The sequence below is a fragment of the Hylobates moloch genome, unplaced genomic scaffold (genome assembly GCF_009828535.3).
Source record: "Hylobates moloch isolate HMO894 unplaced genomic scaffold, HMol_V3 SCAFFOLD_14, whole genome shotgun sequence".
NCBI lineage: Eukaryota > Metazoa > Chordata > Mammalia > Primates > Hylobatidae > Hylobates > Hylobates moloch.
In genome coordinates this window covers 52,424,488-52,444,045 of record NW_026652289.1, presented here as the reverse complement: position 1 = coordinate 52,444,045, position 19,558 = coordinate 52,424,488, and the positions used below count along the sequence as shown (strand labels likewise).

The window sequence follows — 19,558 nt, the reverse complement described above, 5'->3', positions numbered from 1 at the left end:
CATGTTCTCACTCATAGGTGGGAATTGAACAATGAGAACTCATGGACACAGGAAGGGGAACATCACACTCCGGGGACTGTTGTGGGGTGGGGGGAGGGGGGAGGGACAGCATTAGGAGATACACCTAATGCTAAATGACGAGTTAATGGGTGCAGGAAATCAACATGGCACATGGATACATATGTAACAAACCTGCACATTGTGCACATGTACCCTAAAACCCTAAAGTATAATAAAAAAAAAAAAAATAACAAGATAATCCTAATCCCTATCTCCTGTTTCTTACATTGTGATTCATTTCACTTATACATGAGCACATAAGTAATTGCAATACACGAGCATATGTAATTGAATACAATGTTATTATTTTAAACTGTTACCTATTAGATTAAGAAAAATAAAACTTATTTTACCTTCACTCATTCAATGCTCTCACTTGCTTTATATACATCAGAGTTTTTGACCTCTGTCATTTCCTTCTCTCTAAAAGAACTTTTAACATTTCTTGCAAGTCTATGACATATTCTGCCAATTTTTGTCTGAGAAAGTCTTTATCTCTTTCATTTTTAAAGGATAATTTCACAGGGTATAAAATCAGCACTTTAGGCCGGGCGCAGTGGCTCACGCCTGTAATCCCAGCACTTTGGGAGGCCGAGGTGGGTGGATCACGAGGTCAGGAGATCGAGACCACGGTGAAACCCCGTCTCTACTAAAAAAAAAAATACAAAAAATTAGCTGGGCGCGGTGCCGGGCGCCTGTAGTCCCAGCTACTTGGGAGGCTGAGGCAGAAGAATGGCGTGAACCCGGGAGGCGGAGCTTGCAGTGAGCCAAGATCACGCCACTGCACTCCAGCCTGGGCAACAGCGAGACTCCGTCTCAAAAAAAAAAAAATCAGCACTTTAAACATTTTACTACACTCTCTTCTGCTTGCATGGTTTCTGAAAAGAGATCAGATCTAATTATTATCTTTGCTCTTGTATAGGTATGGTGGATTTTTTCCTCTGGCTTCTTTCAGTATTTGTTATTTTTTATTTTCTGTAGTTTGCAAATGATAGGCCTAGGTGAAGTTCTTCTGGCATTTATCATAGTTGGTGTTCTCTCAGCTTCCTAGATCTGTGGATTGGTATCTGACATTAATGTGGGGAAATCCTCAGTCAGATATTATTTAAATTTCCAGTCTGATTATTCCAGCTGAGTCTGGTTCTGATGCTTTCTCTGTCTCTTCAAACTGTCTTTTACCTTTTAGTATATCTTGCAATATTTTCTTGATAGCCAGACACGATGTACACGGGTAAAAGGAAGTGCTGTCAATAAGCCTTTATTACATGGTGGTAAGGTGTTGGGGGAAAGGAAGCATTCTACAGTCCTATGGTGAGGTCTTGGTCTTTTACTAAGACCATACCTCAATAAGACCATATTGAGACTGTGAACTTTACATATCCTTCTCAGTTCCTCTCTCTCCCTTAGGTGGGAAAGGATGGCTAGAATGGCTGAAGTTGAGTATTTACCTTTCCTCAGGTCAGTTAGGCTCTGATAAAGCCCCAGCAAATTAATTTCTGCTTAAACAGTTCCTCCTGAAGGAGATCAGACCTTGTTAAGAAGAACAGAATGCTTTGGCATATTTTAAAATGGTTCCCTTTCCCCTCCCCTTGTCCGAAGCATGAGGTGATTTTTCTCTAATTTTCACCATGTGGAAGAGCTCCTGAAGGTAAAACTCACAAAAATTTTGGGACCCCACACTGGATACCCCTGGAGTTTTTTGTCAAAAACAAAAAACAAAAAACCAGAGTCTCACTCTGTCGCCCAGGCTGGAGTACAGTGGTACGATCTTGGCCCACTGCAACCTCCATCTCCAGGGTTCAAGCGATTCTTCTGCCTCAGCCTCCCAAGTAGCTGAGACTACAGGTGCGTGCCGCCATGCCCGACTAATTTTTGTATTTTTAGTAGAGATGGGGTTTCACTAAGTTGGCCAGGCTGGTCTCGAACTCCTGGCCTCAAGTGATCTGCCCACCTCATCCTCCCAAAGTGCTGGGATTACAGGCATGAGCCACCGTGCCCTACCCACCTGGAGTTTTTAACACAGAACCTCCAGCAATTCATCAACAAGACTTCGAGTCCCCCTACCCCACCACCAGCTCCTGTGGAGGTTGCTACTTTTGGGTTTCTGCTCTGGGAAGTTGTGATTATCTGTATTTGCTTGTTGGTCTCTCCAGTTTGGGGGACAGCAGTTTGCCATGCAACCTCGCTTCTCCTATGATCTAAGATGAGTTTTGATTCTTTGGTTTGTTCAGTTTTTTACTTGTTGTTAGGACAGAATGGTGACTTCAAGCTTCTTATATGTCAAACTGGAAACCAAAAGACCTACACTAGTCTTATCTTAATTCCTGGAGATTTCGACACTTGGAGATTTGAACAACTCTCCTCCAGTGAGCTTGCCCACCACCCTACCTCAGCCACACCCATGATCATATCCTAGATATTTTCTTTACCAAGATTGCTTAATACTCTCAATTTTCAGCGTCTTTCTGACCTCCTCTTTCCAGCTGACATTCACCTCCAACATTCCTCTGACCCCACTGTAATCTACAATTCTATTCACTCTCCCCCATTGTCCTCTTGTTTTTGCCCACCTTAAATTCTATGATCAATCATTCTAATCATTCCTTTGCTATGCCTTCAACTTCCTTGTTCTCCTCTTATATCACCACACTCACTCAGAAAAACCTCCCTCTCTGGCTGATTAAGCAACCTCTCCACTTTTTCCATAGCTCTTCTCCTGTAGTTCAGCATTACTGGAGAAAAACATCCAAATATCCAACCATGTGAAGTATATTTTCCTCTAAATAAATAAGCCTTAATTCCTGGCAGTGATACTAAGTTTCCCCAGTCCTTTCATTAGCTCACTGTTTCCTAAACTATAATTTCATATATTTTCTTCTTTTCAAACTTCCTATACCTTTTTAGCATCCTCATTCTCAGCTGATGACTTTCTTATTCACTGAAAAAAATTGAAAGGATCAAAAGAGAATTTCCACATGCTCCAAGTAACACATCTACCCACCACCTGCAGCTATGTCCACATTGTCTCTTATCTACTCAAGGACATCACTCCAGTAGTTCTGACTTTTCCCTCTGGGAAGAATTACTGGAGTGATGTCCTTGAGTGAAGTGAAAAAGTATGTGAAGGGAAGGGGAAAAAGTGAAGAGAAAAAGTATGACTACTTTTCCCTCTCTACTGGAGCATTCCCATCAGCATAGAAGCCTCTTATTACCTGTCCCAGCTTTATGAAGTCCCACTGTTGGCCAGACTCCTCTTCTAGCTACCATCCATTTCCCTGCTTCCCTATATAGCAAAATCCCTCTAAAAAGTTATCTGCATTCACTGTCTCCAACTCCAGCCCTCCCATTCTATCTCTAAAAACCTTTTCATTAAAATATAACCTACATACAGAAAAAGACAAATGTGCTGCTCAAGAGCATTATCATACAGTGAAGACAACCATGTAACCACTACCTATGCCTTTTATTTTTTATTTTCTTTTTTCAGACAGGGTCTTGTTCTGTCACCCAGGCTGGAGTGCAGTGGCACAATCACACCTCACTGCAGCCTTAACTTCCTGGGCTTAAGTGATTTCTCCTGCCTCAGCCTCCCAAGCAGCTGGGACCACAGGTGCATACCACCATGCCTGGCTAATTTTGGTATTGTTTGTAGAGACGGGGTTTTGCCATGTTGCCCAGGCTGGTCTCAAACTCCTAGGCTTAAGCAGTCCTCCCACTTTGGCCTCCCAAAGCATTGGGATTACAGGTGTGAGTCACTGCACCTGGCCAGGATTATTCTTTTAAACCCACTCTAATCAGACTTTTGCTTCCATCACTCCACTGAAACTGCTCAAAGTGGCCAATGATGTCTAAGTGGTTAAATCCAACAGTCATTCTTCAGTCCTCACCGTCCTTGACCTGTTAGCAGTGTGTGTCATAGCTGATCAATTTTTTCCCCCCTCAATGAAACACTCCACTTGGGTTCCAAAACATAGCCTCTGCCCTGGTTATCTAGCCTAACTTACCACTCCTTTTTGGTCTTTTCTCCTTTTCTCTCTTAGCTCTTAATCATACAGTGTTTATGGCTTAGTCCTGAGATTTTTTTTTTTTCCTTAAGAGACAAAGTCTCATTCTGTTGCCCAGGCTGTAATGCAGTAGCTATTCACAGGCACAATCATAACACAATACAGCCTCAAACTCCTGGGCTCAAGAGATCCTCCTGCCTCAGCCTCCTGAGTAGCAGGGACTACAGGCTCACACCACTGCACCTGGCCTGGGACCTCTTTTTTATCTATACTCCCTCCCTTGGTAATTTCATCCAGTCTCATGGCTTTCAATATCATTCAAATGAACTGATTCCCAAATATGTATCTCTAGCCCCAACTTCTCCATGGAACTTCACATTCCTATACCAACTGCTTAATTGACATGTCTACTCAGATGTCTGTTATTAGACATCTCAAAAGTTAATATGCCCAAAACTGAACTCCTGATCTCTCCCTGGAAACTGCTTCACTCGAGATATTCCTTATCTCAGCTAACTGTAACTCCATCCTACCACTCGCCAGGACAAATACTTTCTCTCATAATCCACATCCAATCTGTCAGGAAATCCTGATGGCTCTACCTTCAAATATGTATCTCAAAACTGACAATTTCTCCCCACATCAACTGCAACTACCCTGGTCCAAACTATGAGTATCTCCCACCTAGATGACTGATATAGCCTGCTAATTGATCTCCCCATTACTGTACTTACCCCCTACAGCTTATTCACAAAACTGCAGCCAAAGTGATCCTTTAAAAATGTGTTAGATCATGTCATTCTTCTGCTCAAACCTTGAAATGGTTCCCCATTTCGTTCAGAGAAAAAGCAATCTCTTTATAATGTCCTATAAGGCCCTGTGTGATCTGGTCTTGTGTTGCCTCCCAATTTTATCTCTTGCTACTTTTTCTTTTGCACTTTCCATTCCAACATTGGCCTCCTTCCTATTCGTCAAATAGGCCAGATGTGTTCCTGCCTTAGACAGGCTCTTTGCACTTTACTAGTTGCTCTGGTCTGGAACACTCTCTCCCAGATTTCCTCATGGGTTGCTTCCTCACCTCCTTCAAACCTTTGTTCAGATGTCAAATTTTTTTTTTTTCCAGACAGTGTATCTGTCACCCATGCCGGAGTGCAGTGGCACAATCTTAGCTCACTGCAACCTCCACCTCATGGTTCAAACTATCCTCCCGCCTCAGCCTCCTGAGTAGCTAGGACTACAGGTGTGCGCCACCACACCCAGCTAATTTTTGTATTTTTAGTAGAGGTGGGGTTTCACCATGTGGGCCAGGCTGGTCTTGAATTCTTGGCCTCAAGTAATCCACCCACCTAGCTAATTTTTATATTTTTAGTAGAGGTGGGGTTTCACCATGTGGGCCAGACTGGTCTTGAACTCCTGGCCTCAAGTGATCCGCCTGCCTTGGCCTCCCAAAGTGCTGGGATTCCAGGCATAAGCCACCACACCCAGCCAGATGTCTCTTTCTCATTAAGGCCAAATCTGGCTATCTTATTTTAAACTTCAATATTCCCCTCCAATTCTCCACCCACCATTACCCATTCTATTAGTCTCCCTAACACTTACGACCCTCTAACTTTTTGTTTTTGTTTTTTTGTTGTTGTTGTTTTTTTTTTTGAGACAGAGTCTCGCCCTGTTGCCCAGGCTAGGGTGCAGTGACATGATTTCTGCTCACTGCAACCTCTGCCTCCCAGGTTCAAGCATTTCTGCTGCCTTAGCCTCCCAAGTAGCTGGGACTATAGGCACGTACCACCGCGCCCAGCTAATTTTTGTATTTTTTAGTAGAGACGGGGTTTCCCCATGTTGGCCAGGCTGGTCTCAAACTCCTGACCTCAGGTGATTACAGGTGTAAGCCACCACGCCTGGCCCATATTATATTATTTATTAATTTATGGTGTTAAGTGTCTGTAGTAGGCAAGAAAATGGCCCCTCCAATGACATATTCACATCCTAATCTCCAGAACCTGTGAATATTACCTACGTGGCAGCAGATACATATAAAGCTAAGGATCTTGAGAGGGAGTTTATCCTGGATTAGCTACATGGGCCCTAAATGCCATTACACGTATCCTTTTTTTTTTTTTTTTTTTTTTTTTTTTGAGACGGAGTCTCACTCTGTTATCTAGACTGGAGTACAGTGGCACAATCTCAGCTCACTGCAACCTCTGCCTTCTAGGTTCAAGGAATTCTCCTGCCTCGGCCTCACAAGTAGCTGGGATTACAGGTGTGCACCACCACACCAAACTAATTTTTATATTTTTGGTACAGATGGGGTTTCACCATGTTGGCCAGGCTAGTCTCGAACTCTGGACCTCAGGTGATCCGCCCACCTTGGCCTCCCAAAGTGCTGGGATTACAGATATGAGCCACCACACCTGGCATGTATCCTTATAAGAGGGACACAGAAGGAGACTGAATGCAGTCCCACAGAGAAGATGATATGAAGACAGAGTCAGAGGTTGTAGTGATGTGGCCACAAGCCCAGGAATATCAGGGTAGCCACCAGAAGCTGCAAGAGGAAAATAACAGATTATCTCCTAGAGCTCCCAGAGGGAGTATGGCCCCTGCTAACACTTCAACATATCTCTGGCCTCCAAAGCTGTGAGAGGAAAAACTTTGTTGCTTTAAGCCACCAAGTTTGTAGTAACTTATTACTGTAGCCAAAATAAACTAATAGCACCTAAAATAGTACCTGGAATATGGCAGACACTTGATAAATACTTGTTCAAAGAATGAATGAAAATAAACCCTGAAATACTATCATCTGATTATACAGTGTCAATATAATGCCTTTATTCTGACAAAACTATTACTGTTTCTATGGGTACACATGTTATGTAATAGAAATGCACAGGAAAACCACAGAAAGTTACAGGAAAACCCTGGAAAGTTATACGTAAAAGTTTTAAAAGGAGGGTGAGATGACAGAATTGGGACATTTTAATATATATTCGTTGTAGTGATTGTATAATTCAAAAATAATCAAATGTCTTTAAAGAGATTTTTTTTCGAAACAGGATCTCAATTATGTTGCCTAGGCTGGTCTCAAACTCCTAGGTTCAAGCAATCCTCCTAACTCAGCCTCCCAAGTATCTGGGATTACAGACACATGCTATCGTGCCCGGCTTAAATTTTTTTGGTTTTTCAAAAAACATCACTCTCTTCTCATCAATGTACTTTTAGCAATAGGTTCTGCCTTACCTATAAATGGTTAACTACAATTCTATATTTTTAACTACAAACTTAAAAACTTTAAATGTATTTCTATTTGTATAGGAGTTATATTAAGACCACCAAAAAAAGATGAAAAACCAGGGTATTCCTGAATCTGAAGTAGGCACTGAAACTAACATTTCATTATTTTGTCTTTTATTTATTATTTTTGAGACAGGGTCTCACTCTGTTGCCCAGGCTGGAATGCAGTGGCACGACCACAGTGCACTGTTGCCTCCACCTCTCAAGCTCAAGCAATCCTCCCACCTCAGCCTCCTGAGTACCTGGGACTACAAGCACACACCAATATGCCTGGCTAATTTTTAAATGTTTTGTAGAGATGGGGTTTCACTACATTGCTAGGGCTGGTCTCAAATTCCTGGACTCAAGCAGTCCTCCTGCCCCGGCCTCCTAAAGTGCTAGGATTACAGGTGTGTGTCACTGCGCCTGGCCCATTTCATTATTTTTAAAGTGAAGAAAAAAAACCTACTAAGATTAGGCAAATGTAAGAGATACTAGGAGGCCTTCTCCTCACTGAATGCTATACACTATTTACTTGGAGGCTTAAGAAAAACTGGTTCAGAGAGAAAAACTGAAAAATCCAGAAAGTAAAATAATTTGTAGGGTTGAAAGACTTACACAAAAATGAAATAATGAAGAAAAAATATTTCCAACAAAAAGGGAATATCTTTCTACTAAGGAAAATAACTTTACCTGCAGCATGTAGTTGATCTGCCAAGTCATATAACAACTTAAAGTTCTCTCCACTCTTCAAGCCTCGACCTCATTTAAAAAGATGAAAAAAAAAAAATTAGGCAAACATCAAATCCATTCTGGAACAATTTTGCTATTTTATATACTGGAGTAAATTTTCATACTATGTAACTGCCATATATTAAGCATGTCACCTCCTCTATAAAACCTTTTCTGACCTCTGACACTCCTATACTTCTATAAAGCATTCAACACTACTATGATTAACTAGTTAACTAATTGTGTAATTAATATGAGTTTTTTTCCCACTAGAATAAAAACTCTTTAATTTCAGGATCTATATCTATCTTGGTCACTGCCATATCTGCAATATTTAGCAAAACTCTACATATAATAGATGCTCAATAAATTTCTCTGAATGACTGAATAAAGTTATTATTTGAATGAGAGCCATCTCAAGGACTTTAAACTCCTCGAGAGGAAGAACATTCTGCCTTTTCATCTGTTTCTCCAGCACTTGGCAATAAGCCTGTCATAGAATAACCAATATACATTTCCTGAATAAATAAGTGAATAAACAAGTCAGGGCCCAGCTCGGTGGCTCATGCCTGTAATCCCAACACTTTGGGAGGCTGAAGTGGGCGGATCACCTGAGGTCAGGATTTCGAGACCAGCCTGACCAACATGCAGAAACTCTGTCTCTACTAAAAATACAAAATTATTATTTTTATTTATTTATTTTTCTATTTATTTTTTAGACAGAGTTTCACTCTTGTTGCCCAGGCTGAAATGCAATGGTGTGATCTCGGCTCACTGCAACCTCTGCCTCCCAGGTTCAAGCAATTCTCTTGCCTCACCCTCCTGAGTAGCTGGGACTACTGGCATCCACCACCATGCCCAGCTAATTTTTTGTATTTTTAGTAGAGACGGGGTTTCACTATGTTGGCCAGGCTGGTCTCGAACACCTGACCTCAGGTGATCCACCCACCTCGGCTTCCCAAAGTGCTGGGATTACAGGTGCGAGTCACCGTGCTGGGCGTAGTGGCGCATGCCTGTAATCCCAGCTACTCGGGAGGCTGAGACAGAATTGCTTGAACCCGGGAGGTGGAGGTGGCAGTGAGCAGAGATTGTGCCATTGCACTCCAGCCTAGGCAACAAGAGCGAAACTCCGTCTCAAAAAGAAAAAAAGAAAACAAAAAACGAGTCAGATATATCACTTCAAAATATTAAATTTTTTTTCTCAATGATACTTGCAATAGAAGGCTGAAAGCTTAATTATTTTGTTGGATGTTTAATTGCAAGGATTTAAAAAGCATAACAATCCTTATTTTTTCAAAAAGTTAGTCAGTGGGCCATAAAAAAATCATTGTTTTTAAAGACAAGGAGCATGATGTACAAAAATAAGCATGTCTTATGCAATATTAACAGTTCTGATATTAAATGTTAAGAAACTTTTTAAAGAGGTATACACAAAGACATGGACAACTCTGGAAATCTTTCCAAGTGGAAAGAAGGGTAGGAATTATACACAAGATGGCCCTGAAATTCCAGCCAGTTCTATCTATAATTCAGAAGCCAACCATACTCTGCAGAATACATGGAAGTCCATCAATAAGATGGTACCAAGTGGCAAAGCTATGGAGATAAGATTTATACCATGCTCCCCCTGGTGCCAGTGACTAGGTGTGCAACAGAAACCCCAAACTGTGTATTATGCTCATAATTTCATTTTCCTAATTGGTTAAATGGGAATAATATCCCAAACTTCCCAACTTCCTACATTTGAAAAAGATCTGTGTATTTCTAAAACAAATACTAAAAAAAAAAAAAAATCAAAATATTTTAAGTTTACATCTTTTAAGATTAGTATTTCACTTACCACCAGATACCACCACTTTGGCACCTGTTAGCTCCGGTCGATCACTTTTTGTTAATTTCTGGTCAAGCCACTCTGATATTTCCACTGGTGAAGTACTTGATGCTGCATACATTAATACATAATAAAACAATGACTATGATTTCAAGTTCTAGAACAATAATTATTTTCAAGAGAAACACAGAAGTATATAATTCCATGAAATTTAAGTTTATTAGTGTGAATTTTCGGTGATCCTAATTAATACTCTCTGATAATGGAAAGACTTAAGGAGACTAGATTCCAGCTTTTGCCACATTAGCTGTATGACTCCAGAAATCATTCAATTCTCTGAGTCTGAATATAGAATAACTTTCTATGAGGTTCAAATAAGACACTATATATGTTAAAGTGTAACACCCTCCACACGTTTCCTATTACATTCTTCTGTTATACTGAATCACCCAAATGTAATAGGAAACAGTGACAAGAGTAAAAAAGCTTAATCTTAATAGATCCTCTGTCTCCCACTCCCTTGATCTACCAAAGCAACTATCCTAGTACCAAAGATAATGTGAGAAAGATGTAAGTTATATATATTTATTATTTTTGTATAAGCTTGGGAATATCATTTAAATTGAACTTTCAAATACTATGCATTAGAAATGCAGGCAGAGGTCATCTCTTATTATAATACAGTCTATGAATTAAAAAAGTAAGAAACAAAACCAAAAAACTCCAAATGAACACTCACCCTTTTCTGAATTGGCACTACCGCCACTTGTTGCTGCAGCTTCAAAGGATGTTCCACGGACAGAAAACACTTTCACTTTCTCATCACACTTCACTGTACATAGAGCATTTCCTGAAACATACAATCTATTTTTTAAAAGCAACAACAAAAGGCAACAAAACTAGTATTCCTTTGATGCTTGGAATTTACTTCACAGACAAGGCAAGAAATAACTGTTGACCAGTTGTCTTCTAACTCTATTAAGTATAGGAAAAAGTGAACTATAACGGTGAAGAAACATATCAGTAGATATTTGTATAGCCCTGGATGTCTTTAAAAGCAGGACAGGTACTACCACACCTAGAAGGGAGAAACTCGAACAGGCATCCACACTAAGAAGGTACACTACACCTCTAAAAGGAATATGAACAAAGCTTCCTTCTCCAAAAACAATACAATCAGTAACTCAAAACTATGAGCTGCAACAACTTAGTAAGAATGTAGCTACTATGCATGCTAAAGGAGGAATATCTTGAAAACACAATAGGTCATAAAGAACAGGTATGGATGTGCCAAGATTTTAAGAGGATTTGAGACACTCTGGATTAGCTATCACATTAACAGTAACCTAAACCATGACAAAATATTTTCCCTCAAACATTATAGAAGATGAAAAATCTAATTTGAGAATTAGCCATTCATACTGAAATACACAACTTTAATCAGGAAAAAAACGAAGAGTTCACTGCCTTCTCCGACCCCGCTAGAGACCAGTGTGCTAAGCAAAAAATCAACTGAAGAGACACTGAAATGAATTTATTTTCTTTTTTTCTTGAGACAGGGTCTTGCTCTGTTGCCCAGGCTGGAGTGCTGTGGCATGATCGCAACTCACCATAGCCTCGACCTTCTGGCTCAAGCAGTCCTCCCACCTCAGCCTCCCAAGTATCTGTGACTACAGGCATATGCCAACATGCCCAGCTAATTTATTTATTTATTTATTTTTGAGATGGGGTCTTATTATGTTGCCCAGGATAGCCTCGAACTCCTGAGTTCAAGTAATCCTCCCACCTCAGCCTGCCAAAGTGCTGGGATTATAGGCACGAGCCACTGCAGCTGGTTAAAATGAATTTCTTAATGCCGATGGAAATGAAGTAGAAGCAGCAAAGATTGAGAATACTAATTTTTTTTAAGTTTTGCTTTTCCAGGTACCACTTACAAAATATATTAAATAGTGAATCTAATTTTTATTGACCACTAGGAAAATATCACTCTGCAAACTGAATAAACAGGCAGGAAATCATTGTGCTTGCGATCCATCAGAGAGAATGCCATGTCAAGGGCCACCAGCAATTCTAGACTAAAATTTTCCTCAGAAACCTTTAAGATGGTCCACTTAAAGCAATTGTATGGCTTGATTTAAAATTCTATCTTCAAGATTAATTTATGCTTTTCACTAAAATTTAACATGTTGATTAATTATCTTCCTTGAGTACTCACCTGCATAAATAGTTCTCACAAATGTGTCAGGTGACTTGATTGCAATGATGTCAGAAATCGGGGCAACCTCAAGTTTGGCCGCTACTCTGGGCAAAAGGTTCTAAAAGCAAAATAAGCAGTGAGTTACACACATACATAGTGATGGATGACTATAAATGATCAGTAATGACATATTCTAAATGCATATTCTATAGAAATTTTAATTCAAGTATTTTATATTTCGTGTGCACCTTTGGATACACAACTTCAAGCACAGCTTTTTAAATAGCCTTTGAGATTGAATACCTACCATTACTCTAACTACATTAAGAGTTTTATGAGTTTCACAGTATTAAGCCACCTTAATGCAATATATTGAATTATGAGATATGAAATTTACTTTAATAAACATCAACTACCAAGTGTGACAGTTGTGGATTATTGAATTTAGATAAGATAGAACAAATTTATAAGGGTGGTAAAATTCTCAAATACTGTAAAGATTATGCTTGTATACATTTACTCAATGTATATAAAAGAAAAAAATTCACAGCAGACATTTCACCTTTTGTTTAAATTGATATTGCATAAAAAAGAGAGTAAGGCCAGGTACAGTGGCTGACACCTGTAATCCCAGCACTTTGGGAGGCTGAGGATCACCTGAGGCCAGGAGTTTGAGACCAATGTGGCCAACATGGTAAAACACCATCTCTACTAAAAATACAAAAAATTAGACGGGGATGGTAGTGTATGCCTGTAGTCACAGCTACTCAGGAGGCTGAGGCATGAGAATGAGAATTGCTTGAACCTGGGAGGCGGAGGTTGCAGTGAGCCTGAGATAGTACCACTGCACTCCAGCCTCGGTGACAGAGTGAGACTCTGCCTCAAAAGAAAAAAAAAAGGAAAAGAATAACACTAACCTGAAGAACAGCCTGTGTAGTACATATTTAAAAAGCAACAAAAATAAAATAAAGGTGTGTTCTTGTGCCTGTAGTGAAATAGATGCATGTGCTAACTTTGTCCTCAGTAGCAGGAATCCTTGGGAAAGTCACAGTTCCCCAAGTCTCAGTTACTTCTTCTTCTTTTTTTTTTTTTTTTTTTTTTTTTTTGGAAACAGGGTCTCATTCTGTCACCCAGGCTGAATTTGCAGTGATGTGATCGTAGCTCACTGTAACCTTGAACTCCTGGGCTCAAGAGATTATTCTGCCTCCACCTCCTGAGTAGCTGGGACTACAGGCGCACGCTAACGCGTCCAGCTCATTTTTTGGTTTATGTTTTGTTTTTTTCTGTAGAGGCGGGGTCTTGCATTGTTGTCCAGGCTGGTCTCAAATTCCTGGCCTCAACTGATCCTCCTGCCTTGGCATCCCAAAGTGCTGGGATTACAGACATGAGCCACCATGCCCACTCTGAAGCACCTACTTAATCTGGTTTAAAAACCATATTTGTCAGTATTTAAAGCTAGCTTCAGTAAGTAATCCTCCTCCTCAACCACCTTCTTTAACCGTTCAGGAATTATTACTGAAATAGTTACTTGGCTGAACAGATTATCTTACAAATTTTATATTATACAGACTTTGCCTCTTTTAAAAGTTTTAGAACTTTCTAAATTGCTCAAAATTTAATGTCTTTTGTATTTTCATTATCCCTTGTTTTAACATATGTTCAAGAAATTTTACCATGGTACTTAAAAGTATGTTTTCCTAGATCTGGTCTTCTATCTAAATGTCACGAGGGTGGATCGTACACAGATATCTATCCTATTAAAAATATATCCCATTCAACAGGCTGCCTGCATGGTTTCTGGGAAGGAGAAGCAATAACTGAGTTCTTTTTGTGCATAAAAAATGACATATTTTAAAATTCTAGCAGACAAGTATAAAAGTGTGTTATCTCAAAACCACAGCTGGTGAAGGACTATCACACAGCAAATTGTTTGGCTTCTTCTGATAGACGTTTCTCATTCCAAACCCATTTACAGGCCACACGACCAGCTACTATTACGTGACCCTTATTCTCAAAACTCCCATCTGTCACAACATAGCAATCACGGCCAGAGTACTAAAATCTAGCTAATGACAAACAACCTTTCATCGTCTAAAAATCTGTTAGGTGAACTGTCATCACAGAAAGAAACTCGAGGCTCATGAAATTATTTAAATCATCCAACATATAATCAAAACTCTCAGAGACAGAATGGTCCACAAAGATTATTTCACCCATCAGACTGGGGGAAAAAATGTTAAAATGTATACTACCAAGTGTTGGCAATTAAGCAATAGGTATCAAAATTTTTAAACTACATAGCATTTGACTCAGTGATTTCACTTCTAGAACTCTATTGTAAATAAATTCCAGCCCATGTTTACACAGATACATGCATGAGCATGTTTTCTTGCAGCAAAGTATATATATGCAAAAAGCCGGAAACAAGTTAACTGTCCTTAGCTAAATATGGAATCTTATGCAGCCATAAAAAAAAGAGAAACATTATGAGCCAAAGTCATACTCTTTTTTTTTTTTTTTTTTTTTTTTTTTTTTTTTTGAGACAGGGTGTTGCTCTGTCACCCTGAAGCACAGGCTGGAGTGCAGCAGTGTGATCTCAGCTCATTGCAGCCTCAACCTTCTGGGCTCAAGCAATTCTACCACCTCAGCCTCCCAAGTAGCTGGGACCACAGGCATGCACCACCATACTCAGCTAATTTTTTTTTTTTTCATTTTTTTGTAGAGATGAGGTCTCACTGTATTGCCCAGGCTGGGCTACAACTCCTGGGCTCAGACAATCCTCCCAAAGTGCTAGGATTACAGGCGTCAGCCACCGCACCCTGCCCAAGTCATACTCTTAAGTAAAAGCTACTCGTCACAGAACAATTCGTGCCATATTATCCCATTTTAGAAGTAAAAAATATATAGCTGTACATGTACTGTAATTTAAAAATCCATAGAAGGAGGCCTAAAAGAATGTACAATTGTTAACAGCTATACTTCTAAAGAGGGGAGGGTGAGTTGGGAATAAGAAAGCAGGACTTTGACACCTTGCTCTGCACACTGCTGTACTACATGCATTCTTCCTACTAAGGATGTATTTGTGTACAACTTATTTTACAATTTTTAAAAGTGAAAATAGGCTAAGCACAGTGGCTCATGTCTGTAATCCTAGCACTTTGGGAGGCTGAAATGAGAGGATGACTTGAGGCCAGGAGTTTAAGACCAGCCCGGACAACATAGGCAGACTACATCTATACAAAAAATTTAAAAATTAGCTGGGCATGGTGGCATGTACCTGTAGTCCTAGCTACTCGGAAGGCTAGGACACGAGGATCGTTTGAGCCCACAAGTTGGAGGGTATGTTGAGCTACAATCGTGCCACTGCACTCCAGTCTGGGCAACAGAGCAAGGCTAAAGCAGGCAGATCACCTGAGGTCAGGAGTTCGAGACCAGCCTGGTCAACACGGCGAAACCCTGTCTCTACTAAACATACAAAAATTAGCCAGGTGTGGTGGCACACACCTATAATCCCAGCTACACACTGGAGGCTGAGGCAGGAGAATGGCTTGAACCCAGGAGGTAGAGGTTGCAGTGAGTTGAGATTGTGCTGCTGCACTCCAGCCTGAGCGAGGAAAGTAAGACTCCATCTCGAAAAAAAAACAAAGTAGGCCGGACACGGTGGCTCATGCCTGTAATCCCAGCACTTTGGGAGGCCGAGGCGGGTGGATCACGAGGTCAGGAGATCGAGACCATCCTGGCTAACACAGTGAAACCCCGTCTCTACTAAAAATACAAAAAATTAGCCGGGCGAGCTGGCGGGCGCCTGTAGTCCCAGCTACTCGGGAGGCTTGAGGCAGGAGAATGGCGTGAACCCCGGGGGGCAGAGCCTGCAGTAAGCCGAGATGGCGCCACTGCACTCCAGCCTGGGCGACAGCGAGACTCCATTTCAAAAAAAAAAAGAAAGTAAAAATAAAGACTAAAAATGACACCTTATTAAGAATGGAACAAAAGAAAAGAGAGCTAAGATAACACCCACGGCCGCAGAGAGAGAGCAAGAAAAATCCACCAACAAATTCCTTGTCTTAGGCTCCCATTACACTCCTCCCTCCCTTTTTAACTTTACGTAGACTGCTACCCATCTGATAACACACTCATTCTTCAGACACATCACAATGCACATGATCAGATTACAGCTTTCTTTACCTTAAGGATGTCTTCAACCACCACACAGCCCTTTCCAAATTCCCCACATAGATAAAATTTGGCTTTTCTAGATATCCATCAGCCATCCAAATAAACCATCTCTTAAAATGGGCTACTAATACAAATGGCTCTTGCTCGTTCACTCTCTCTCTCACATGCAAACAGAATTCAGCATTACTTTTAAATGCAGAAAATTTTAAAATAATAGCCTAATTAGAGTTTTCTCCACAACATAATTTGAAAACCTGGAAATGGTAGTTTTAACAGAAAATTATGACAAAATCTTGAAAGAATAAATTTTAGCAAAACTACCACATCAATTCAGATAAATCCAGATTGGCTACATAAACAGTCTGTTGCACACTTTCAGCACAATGAAATCTAACCCTTTCAAGCAGTAATATCAGATTCCACATTCTCAACCTTCTCACCTTTCCAAAGGCAGATGCTCCAGCACAGATGTGTGTGTAGTTGAACTGCTTCTGAGTTGCCAAAATCAATGGTGTCAGTTCCTCTGAGAATTAAACACATTTGATAAAAAATATTTTGGAATACTTTCATATTCATATATTCAAGCATAATTTAGACACTACATTTTTTTCTACTGGAAAACCTCACCTGGAAGTAGGCCTCTGTACACATCATGCTGAGCCACCAGAACTTTTGCTATGCCTGCTACTTTACAGAGATCTTGTGCCACCTATGATTAAAAGATAAGTTCCTAATTATCCATCTATCAGAAATATACAAATACAGCCACCACTATAAATATGAACAGATCATAAAATCTTAATGGCCAACTGTAAAAATTATTCTTATTAGCAAAAGGGCCAGTTAAGAATTAAAATATATTCCGGCCGGGCGCAGTGGCTCAAGCCTGTAATCCCAGCACTCTGAGAGGCTGAGGCAGGCGGATCACCAGAGTCAGGAGTTCAAGACCAGCCTGGCCAACGTGGTGGAACCCCATCTCTACTAAAAATACAGAAATTAGCTAGGCATGGTGGTGGGTGCCTGTAATCTTGGCTACTTGGGAGACTGAGGCAAGAGAATCGCCTGAACCCAGGAGGCGGAGGTTACAGTGAGCCAAGATCCGACCACTTCACTCCAGACTGGGCAAAAGAGTGAAACTCCATCTAAAACAAACAAACAATTAAAAAATTAAAATACATTCCTTAACAAAGAAAATCTAATGCCAATAGATCTTACTACTGACTGACCTTACACTGTCCAACTATCAAGCATTTCAACAAAAATTCCTGCCTTGAAAAAGAAAAGTGCTAATTGACAAACCAAAATCAGCATGGCTCTTTATTCAAATTTATAAATTGTGCTTTTTACTTTTGGTTCAATCCAAGTGTAAGTTCAATATCCTGGAAATGGTGAAAATGAAGTTCTCTTAGTAACATCCCATTGTCAACCACTGAGTTCCTGCCCACATACACATATTTATCTATGACAAAGCAAAATATTTCCTATTTTAATTCTTCATTTTTCCTGTTTGGAATTAGAATGGGGTTCTGAGAAAGCTTTTTGATGATTCAGATTTTCTATATTCAGAAGACAATTAGATTTCCCCTTTTTAAGTATCTTTATTACATCATGGCTGGTTTCCACTTTAGCTAAGTCATATCAGTCATACTATTGTTTTCTGTCTCCTTGTTTACCTCCAAACTGATTCATTGATTCACTGAGGAGTAGGATTAAAAGGTTGTGCCTTGTGCCACCCTCATATGAACTGTTAGCTTGCAACAATATTCACTGAAGAAAGGATGCAGTGCAAAAATACATTCTCTGCTAAACCAAGTGTTCACCGGCATACCATTTTGTTCTACAGCGGCCCTTTATTATGGATGTAGCTGCATTTAGCTTCTCAAACTTTAAGAGAATTTCCAATTAAGAAACTCAGTTAATTGCAATGTAGCTGCATAGCAGCGTGGGATAGAAAATGGGGCAGAATTTTCCCATTGAAACGATCCTGTTTTTACTGGCAAAAACGGCTGGCATTATACAGAAGAATAACTTGCTGTTTATGACAAATAGCTGAATAAAATGGTATAAAACCGAACTCTATTAACGATCTCTTCATACAGGTACTGGTTGTTTTCTTTAAAATTAGAACATGACAGGTTAGAATTGTAACTGACTACAGAAGATGATTTCTATTTTGATTTTTCTCAAAGTAGTATAAAGTGTCAAAGTCTTTTTAAAGTAATATTACAATAATTATTTTAAATCACAGCAAAACAAACAACAAATCACAAATTCCTATCTATCCAAAAACAGGGAAACCAAAAGGATAGCTTAGCCATCATATACTGTGGCTAATGCAGACATACAAATAGATAGCTTAGCCATCACACATCACACATTGTGGCTATATCAACTATGTAAGATTCTATAGTTGTTAGCAGGAATTGGGTAAAGAAATCTACATAACTAATCATAAACCCACCAGAATATGTTCTTTTATCAATTTCATGTAAAAAATTAGACAGAAGCAATACCAGCAGTATGAACCTGCATTATCACATGCTCTGAATTATTATTTTTAATATATTTTTTGAGATACAGTCTCACTTCGTCACCCAGGCTGGAGTGCAGTGGTACAATCTCTGCTTATTGCAACCTCTGCCACCCAGGTTCAAGTGGTTCTTGTGCCTCAGCCTTCCAAGTTAGCTGGGACTATAGGCATGCACCACCACACCGGCTAATTTTTATATTTTTAGTAGAGACAGGGTTTCACCATGTTGCCCAGGCTGGTCTCAAACACCTGACCTCAAGTGATCCACCCACCTCAGCCTCCCAAAGTCCTGGGATTATAGGTATAATCCACCATGCCCGCCCAGCATCAATTATTTAATAAAACATAAAATCCTCAAAACATACTCCCTTCAGATTTATTCCTCTGTGAAGTTTAAGCCCCCAACTACACACTCAGCAACTCCTATACCATGTAAGAGGGAACTGATGGCTCAAGCTGTGTAAGCTTAACTGAAGCACTCATCTATATCGCAGCCCAGTGGCATAGACCCTGCATAGAAAGACCCACCTTTCTAGAGGGTTAGTGTTCCAAGCTGTTATCATCGATTTCAACAATAACAACAACAACAACAAAAAAAAACCCAAGAACATCTTTTAGTACTAGCTAGAGTTTGGAAAGAATAGTACTTAACATTCAAATTCTTCTACCAATTAAAAATTAACATCCGTAATACTTCGTCCAGATTTACCACTTTCAAGAATTAGAAGCAATTACCAAGTATATTCATCCACACAAAAAAG

The 19,558-nt window shown here is 39.9% G+C and overlaps 1 protein-coding gene across 1 annotated transcript in view; it reads right to left on the bottom strand.

Moving 5' to 3' along the window:
- The window catches only part of ETFA (electron transfer flavoprotein subunit alpha), a 122,504-nt gene that overhangs the window by 73,588 nt on the left and 29,358 nt on the right, over positions 1 to 19,558 (bottom strand). Inside the window, exons 5-10 of the mRNA XM_058427197.1 lie at positions 16,895 to 16,976; positions 16,708 to 16,790; positions 12,110 to 12,209; positions 10,634 to 10,744; positions 9,904 to 10,005; positions 8,025 to 8,093 (exon numbers count right to left, since the gene is read on the bottom strand). Coding sequence (XP_058283180.1) covers positions 8,025 to 8,093; positions 9,904 to 10,005; positions 10,634 to 10,744; positions 12,110 to 12,209; positions 16,708 to 16,790; positions 16,895 to 16,976 — 547 coding nt within the window. The remainder of the gene's footprint in view (positions 1 to 8,024; positions 8,094 to 9,903; positions 10,006 to 10,633; positions 10,745 to 12,109; positions 12,210 to 16,707; positions 16,791 to 16,894; positions 16,977 to 19,558) is intronic.